The following is an 8139-nucleotide window of genomic DNA, read 5'->3' as shown; positions in this document are numbered from 1 at the left end:
AATTGCAAAAAAAACACATCCCACTATAAAATCAGACTTCAAAAGGAGCGAGTTCTTAAAACGCAAACATGCTCAATTTTAGTTAGTTTTTGACAAACACAACTGAGGAAAAAAAGCTGAAAAATGATTCACTGATTTTGTTAGAACAGTTGTTAACATGGAAAAAAGCTCTGATCTTCTTTTAAAAACACAGAGCGAAAATAGCGTTCTACACGGTGAACATAGCTACCTTTCGCAAAAAGTGTGTTATAAGCACCAAGCCACTATATATTAAAAGGATCAACGATAGTCCAAATCGATTTAAAAAATCATTCATTTTACGGCTAGTTTCAGCACCCTTTATTATTTTGCAGTAAGTTTGAGGTTAACCCTACTCAGTTAAATTTTTGGCTGCAGAGGTGCTAAAAATCTCACTGAATAGTTAAAACTTTGAGATAATATAGAAAAAGGTAGATTTTTTGAAGGTTTCAAAGTTCAAAAGATTAGGCCTTTCAAACGAACTGAAATTATGAAATCAAAGTTTTTTAAAATTGAACTCTAACTTTGGCATAACTCAAAAGTTACCTGGTTTCAAATCTTTGTATTTTCAACTTAAATTTTCGACTCTAAAATACCGACAGCATAAAACTGCACTTTCCTTTACCAAAAAAAATCAAAAAAGATTATATTTTTTGTATAATCATTTAACTCTTAAATGAAATTTTTTAATTTGATTGTTCTGATCACTCTCGAAGAGCGTGAAGGAGCTTTGATTTGGGTCGTTTTTTTCACCCAATTGTGAGGAACTCCAGGAAAGATTGCAGGGGGTCACAAGAAAGGTATCTTATTGAAGCAGTTTTGGTAGTATTAAGGATTCCAAAATAAATTGAAAAAGTTCTCTGAGTTGAAAAAAGCTGTTCTACGATTTGGGACAAAATTTTGTTGAGAAGCTGACTCCCACTACAATTTATCATTTTATCATTAATATTTTAATGTCATTTTAGCACTGTTGTCTCCTATTCTGACATTTTTTCATGTAAATGGAATTTACAGAAAAAATCATTTAATTCAATTAAAACTAAACTAAACCCCAGTAAGCACTTAAGCATAAAGTTGAGAGTTTAAACTTGGTTTTGAGCATAATTTTGAAAAATCTTTAGAAAAATTATGAAAATCGGCAGATCGCGGAAACTAAGAGAATGTCAGTAACTCTAATCAGAGGTCAGATTTGGAGCCCCTGCGAGTACCTTTGGAGCCACGCATATAACGTTTGCAAATTTTGATTTATGAAACTCTGAAAAACTTTTTGAAAGTTGGTGTAGCAAAAAAGTGTTAAGGCATCTGCGCTTCAACAGATGTATGACGAAAACCATAGATGACATTGCAAATTTGCATTCAATTTTGCGTTCAGTTAAAATACTTGTTCCAGCATTCGTACAGGAAACTATAAAATGATCAACTAACATAGACTTCAAAAAAAATTGAACGTTGCAACAATTGAAATGTAGCATGTCAAATACTAAATGAGGCTCAAACCTTACCTCGAAGAGTAAACAAAAATTCTGGGGAGCAAACGTCAATAAAGAGTAAATTAACACGAGATATCGGCAAGAAAAATATGTACAATCATAAACACTATAATACAATACGGTTGAAAATTTGGGTCTATGGCATTTTCTAAGTTTATTCCTCCGATTTGTTATTATAATTTCTAACAACTCTCTTTCTTGTTTCTGCTGCGGCTAACTTTCCCTGGGCTTTCAGTGACATAGTGACTTGTTTACGATCTTTTTCTGCTGCAATCGATTCTGACTTCCCAACAACTTCCAGGTTTTGACCAGGCTTACTCCCTGGTGTATGGTTTCCTTCTGTAACCCTTTGGTGTTCTTGTGCTTCCGAGATTTGATTCCCTGATGCGAATCTGTTTAACATAGTCCCATCTGAAGAGTTCAAGGATGCCATCATAGGTGTGAATGACTCGGGACCCTTGTCAACCATTTTCATTATATTCTGAAGCGTCGTATCTTCTGCACCGATTGATGACATAACATCAACCGCACCTTGGTCCACCTTTCTTCTTCTGTCTGGAGTTGGCTCTGATTCAACTGCCGAAGAGGAAGAATGCATTTCTGGTCCAATGTTTCTCCTCACATTACTTTGCATTCTTGCTAATGTCTGGGATGGTGAAGTGCCGCGCGAAGAGGATAAAATAGGAGAGTCGATCCTTTTCGGTCTCTCATTTGACTCATCATCAACCGAAATTTGGTTGAAGCTACCAGCACCGCCTGTCTCGCCTTCAAAATTCTCCGCTAATTGCTTCCGAGCCAGCTCGTACTGCAACTGTTGGATTTCATCCAGACGCGATTTGAACACCCCTTTTTGCGCTTCTGGCGACTTAGTTGGAGCATCTAGAGAACCAGCTCTGAGTTTGTTGCAAGCTGCAATGAGCCTCTGCCTCTCCTTGGCCAGATAGTTTATGTGTTTTGCCGCAGTCTTCAACTTATTATTCAGCTGGACTATATACTCTGCTTCATGGTTTTTCATTGACTGACCAAAACTTGTTGAATTTTGCTGCCCTGTTCTCAACCTATGAAACAAACTCTCCTTTTCATGGTTAAGCTTCTCTATTTTTTCTTCTGCCAATTCCAATTGAGATTTCAAACTCTTGATCTCACTGGCTGATTTCCGTTTTTGCGTCATCAATTCATATTGCATGTCTGAGAACTTCTCTGTAGCAATCGAGTTGTCAACGTTTTCATCAGTACTTTGGCTCTCAATTTTGCTTCTGAGTTTATTCAGTTCAGTTTCAAAAGTTCGATTGCTCGACTGAATTTGTTGCAACTTTGAGCTTTTTTCGTCCACCTCGCGTTGCAAATCCGTTATTCTGTTCGTTAGCTTTTGCACTTCGCGACGGTGCTTGGTGTCGGTTTCTTTACTGAAATTTACCATTTCTTCTCTCATTTTTTTGATAACTTCCCGTAAGTTTTCGTTTTGATCGGTCATCCTTTCAAATTCGATTGACTTTAGACCATCCAAATCAACCTGAGAATCCTTGATAGGAATGTCAAAATCTACAGACAAATTGTGCCTTCTTAACGTTAAAACACTGCAATCTCTCTCTTTCTTGAGTAAATGGACTAGGTGAGTTTTTGCATTCACTGCGCGCTTCAGCTCTGATATCTCAACAGACATTTTTGAACGATGCTCAGAAAGCGTTTTGACGAGCGCTTCTGATTTTTCATAACTCGAAGCTTCAATCTGTTCGCATTTTCTACTCCAGTCTAAATCTTTTTGTTCCATTTCTTGTTGTAAGGCTCGAATATTTTCAAGATTCACTGCAATCTCACCTCTGTACCTTTCCAAGTCTTCGTTTTTGACTTTCAGGTCATATTTCATTCGATCCAACTTTTCCTGGCAATGTTTTCCTTCTTCGTTCAACATTTTTGCCAATCTGTCTTTCTCTATAGTACACAGCTCCAGCTCCTGTTGCAATTTACGTTTTTCATCAAACAACTTTTCGTGCGACGAGTCTTTCTGCATCAAATCTGATTCGAACCTACTTTTCAGCCTCGAAACTTCTTCGTCTTTGATTTGCATTTCTGACAGTTGGGATCTTTTCTGGTCATTTACTTGCTGTTTTAGACTATTCGTCTCAATTTTCAATTCTTTACATGCCATTTCACTTTTCGATAACGTATCTTTAAGATTTGAGATTTTGAATTCCGAATTGTTGGCCTGTTTAGAAAACTTTTCGTTCATTTCAGCTAGTTCATATTGAGACTGCTTTATATGGGCTTGGTGCACCTTTTGCAAATCTTTCAGTTTTAGCTCCAATGTCTTCTTGCTTGTTTTCAACTCATTACTAGAACCGTCTTTTTCTTCTAGCTCTCTCTGTAAGCTATTGGCAGCCGCAGTCAAAGTTTGCATGTCCTTAAACAGCATATCTTTCTCTAGTTCTAAAGTGAATATCTTTTGCTCCATTGACGAAAACTTCTCATCGTTTTCAGTTCTTAATTCAAAGAACTTTTCCTCGTGTTCAGCAATGTATTGATCTTTCTGCGAATTGAAATTTTCTTCAAGCAATGCTAAATCTTTCATCAACGAAGTTTTTGTTTTCTGTAGAACTTCTATCTCCTCTGTGTAGTACTTTTCAAGTTCCTTTCTCGTCCGCTCGTGTTCTTTAGATTGTCTATCAATCGAATCTTTGAAAAATACCCGAATTTCTTCTATTGAAGTCCTTTCATAGTCGATTTGTGATCGTAACTTTTCATTTGTTTCAGAAATGTCGTTGTAGTCGTTCTTCAAATTTTCGTTTGCCTCTTTCATCTGCTCAAATTTCATTTGTAGTCCATTGCACTTGCTTTCTTTGTCTTGCAACAGCGCATAGTTATGCTTGAAGTCTGTCTTGAGTTCTAGAAACCGCGTCTGCTCTTCTTCAAGAGCTTTTTTGGTTTGCTCCAGCTCTGATTCCAACTTTTCAATGCTCATTTCTAACAACTCTCTCCATTCTTTCTCTTTCACCGAAGTTGCATCTTTTAAAGATTGGAGGACTGACATTGAGTCAAATCCTTGTCTGAAAAAATTCGGTTCTAAAAATTCAGTTCTGAAAGTTCTATTAAAATCAGAAATAAATTAATAATTTCAGAAACAAAAACGTAAGGACCAGTACTATCACTTCCAGGCAGCTCGTATGAGAATCTTAACAAAATGCTTGCAAAGTTTTTTGACAAAATCGATAGAACAAATATAGAAACCAATACTAAAGAGGCTAGAGAAAAAATTGAAAACATTGCTCTAGATCCGGATGAAACCATAATATCTCTTGATGTGAAAAGTTTGTACACCAACGTTCCCCTGAAGGAGGCAATTGAAATTGCTTTACAGAAGCTGTACAGCCAGGAGTCTCCTCCTGAAATTCAAAGAGCAACCATGAAAAGGCTTTTGAATATGGCGGTCAGCAAAGTATATTTCAAGTGTAATGATTCATGGTATGTACAAGTTGATGGTTTAGCAATGGGCGCGTTCCTCGCTGTAATTCTGGCAAACTTATGGCTGAAAGAGTACGAGTTTGCTCTGAGACAAGAAATACCAGTGGGAACGGAGGTACAGCAAATTAATGACAAAAAGGGCTTGTGCCCATGTTGCAGCAGGAAAGTCACATATAGATCAAAGGGGGTTGAACGCGAGAGTTGCCGAAACTGGTATCATCTAAAATGCGGAAAAATATCCGATGACGTATAAATAACCGACGCATCAATAACCGAGATAGTCTGGTACTGTGAAAACTGCTGCCGAGCTAAGAACAAGGAGAAGGATACTCCCCAGGTGAAATTGTTCCTCAGGTATGTGGATGACATTGTTAGAACAGTCAGAGGGGAGCCGAGTTGTCTTCTCGATGCCGCCAATTCTCTTCATCCAAATTTGCAGTTCACTCTAGAGAAAACTAATTCGGAGGCGAATTTGCCGTTCCTGGATTTGAACATAAATTTATCGCAGGGTAGGCGTGTAACTTGCAGTTGGTATCAAAAACCAACAGATACAGGGATTATAATGAACTATAGAAGCTGCGCCCCAACTCAGTATAAGCGTAGTGTTATCCAAGGCACTGTACACAGGGTTTTTAGGAGTACATCTAGCTGGGAGCAATTTGATAAGGCTATGGAAACTAATAGGGCGCAATGGCTGACAAATCAGTACCCTGAAAATTGGTCCGCAAAGGTGGCTTCAGACTCCTTGTGCAAGATCATCGAGGGTGTTTGTCAGTTCAATCACCAAAGGATGGGAAGCCCCCAATGCTGATGGTGCAATATAGAGGGAACCAGAGCCAATACTTTGTCAAGAGTGGTTTATAAACTGTCATGTAGTGGATGCACTTCCACCTATGTCGGACAAACTGTTCGACATTTTACCAATAGAGTTGAGGAACATAAGAAAGCAGACTCACTGGTAGGCCTCCACCTTCAGCAATGCCAACTCGAGGGAAATAGCGCAGATCTTAGTTGGAAAATTATAGATAGGTCAAACAACCAAACAAATTGCTAACACTAGAGGCAATACATGTCAGGAAAGAGAGACCGGGCTTGAACACGCGCGATGATTTTAGGAGCAGGGAGTTAACACTGAAAACTTAGTCCCAAAACAGTTTTGGTTTTTTATTTAAAACGTACATGTCTAAATCGAAATTATGACTCAGAAACTTCCAAACAAATTAATTTAAAAATGTTTAATTAATTTTAGAGGTGAAAAGTATTTTAATCTTAATAGTAATTTAGAGGTCAACTGTGATTGGCTAATTTTTTATCATGATGGTTTAGAACCAAATTGTATGTGATTTTTTGTAAATAACATTTGTAAATTGATGTTTTATCGTCATTTAGATTAGTTTATTGTAAAAATCCTGACGATGCACATAGTTGCGAAAACGTTTGAAATTTACTTTTTAGCAAAAATTTCTTCAATATATGTATATATGTATAAATATATATTGTATTACAAATAAAAAAAACTCGTCGAAAGTTGTTTTTGTCACATATAGTTCCGAGTATGCATAGTGCCGAGTAAACAAGTGGGGAGTCTTTTAAGTTACATCCCACAGGAGCTGCTAACCAACAGCCCATGGAACGAGCGCCAAACCGTCTGGTTGCTTCTAATCGGTCCTGTAGAGGTGTCGTGGCTCTATATCAGACGGAGTGTGAGTTATATATAAACTATGCTTTTTCGGCCATGCCAATCTTCGGTAACAATTTTTCTGCATACGCATCAAATTTTTGAGCCTGATCGAAGTTTTATCGCAATTCTGAGTCGTTAAATCGATATTTTTAAATTTAACTTTTTGAATGGGATCACGTTTAACCATTGGAACCAAGTCTAACCTGAAATGCATGGAATTTTTTAATTTCCCTTGGTTCCAGTTTTAAACAGCTGTCAAAATTTTGCTCTTCCATTTTTTTGGGTTTGAGTTTTCCGGAGCCATTTCTTCTTTTTTTCAAGTCCAGACCACCGTTTTAGCGCATCATTATTGGTTCCATCCACATGCTCCAACTGCTGAGACTAAGACAGCTGAGTCTAATATCAAACTGCAAAGACACCTGAGGCCTAAAATCAAACTGCAGCAGCTTCACTGTCAAAAATTGGCACTTCCATTCATTTTTGTGTTTATTTTTCTGAAGCCATTTCAATTTTTTCAATTTCAGACAACCATTTAAGCTCATCGTTATTGGTTCCATCCACATTTTCTTAGTGCCGAGGCTAAGACAGCGGTTGAAGCTAGTAGACGAGTGGAAGAAACATTCAAAACACCTTCTACTGTTTGTAAAAACTGGCTAAAATCCGTTTCCCTATTAGTGACCTTGCACAACGAGTTTGTTAGTATTATGTCGGAGCATTCCAAAAATCCAGTTAGCTCAAAACAAGAGCTCGTACGCAAAAAATATAGGAGTTTTGGCATTCTAAAGCATCTTTTCAGAAGGTAAAAACCGTAATGAGCATCTAGTTTGTCAATTATCCGAGATTTTTTGAAGCTTCGTAAATTGTTCGTTGAGCAATTCTTTACGACAAAGTTCGCCTTTTTGTGATCGATCCTAGGAGAGAAGCTCTTTTTTAAATTTTTATCCCGGGTCATTTTTTTATCGAAATAGAGTTTAAATTGAATTCTACTGTGTAGTTATGGTCTGTCCCAAAAATCGAAGTTTGCATTTTTCAGTGTTCATCCTTGAGCCATAAGTTTGTCATACTTTTAGAACATTTGTAGGTTCCAGAGTACTACCTTGTAGTCATCGGTTAAATTTTCATCATCTAAGTATTAGCTGCTACTCTTTGACTGTACATCTTTGACTAGTGTCTGAATTGTTCCCGCAAAAAGGGGTTGGGCTTCAGGGTTGCCTTGTTCCATCTTCCGACATCTTCCGACATCTTCTGCCTTGTTCCCCTTCATCATTGTATTCCGGGTCTGAAAATGCCATTTTTTTCATCTGCTCTAAAATTTGCATCGTGGTAAATTTGTTCTTAAAAAACGGAGCAAAAAAGTATTCATGCGGCGTTAAATTTTCTCATCGAGAAAAAGAAAACAATCAATGTGAAAATTTTACTAAAATTATACGTTCCTTACTAAGTCACGCAGGTGGAAACACTTCATGCAGATGACGAAAACTGGCGTTTTCA

At 37.4% G+C, this 8139-nt stretch overlaps 1 protein-coding gene across 1 annotated transcript; it reads right to left on the bottom strand.

The window, feature by feature from the left end:
- Window positions 1–1549: 1549 nt before the first annotated feature.
- Window positions 1550–4578, bottom strand: LOC134846259 (coiled-coil domain-containing protein 57-like). The gene has a single exon (XM_063863536.1). The coding sequence runs from the start codon at window positions 4534–4536 to the stop codon at window positions 1663–1665; it is 2874 nt and encodes a 957-aa protein (XP_063719606.1). The 5' UTR covers window positions 4537–4578; the 3' UTR covers window positions 1550–1662.
- Between the last annotated feature and the right edge of the window lie 3561 nt (window positions 4579–8139).

The sequence above is a fragment of the Symsagittifera roscoffensis genome, chromosome 5 (assembly GCF_963678635.1).
Source record: "Symsagittifera roscoffensis chromosome 5, txSymRosc1.1, whole genome shotgun sequence".
Taxonomy (NCBI): domain Eukaryota; kingdom Metazoa; phylum Xenacoelomorpha; order Acoela; family Convolutidae; genus Symsagittifera; species Symsagittifera roscoffensis.
Note: the sequence above shows the minus strand (reverse complement) of the source record. Positions and strands in the feature narration are given on the sequence as shown.

Bases quoted from the DNA above. Each gene is read 5' to 3' on its own strand.
- LOC134846259 (XM_063863536.1), bottom strand. From the start codon at position 4,536: ATGTCAGTCCTCCAATCTTTAAAAGATGCAACTTCGGTGAAAGAGAAA.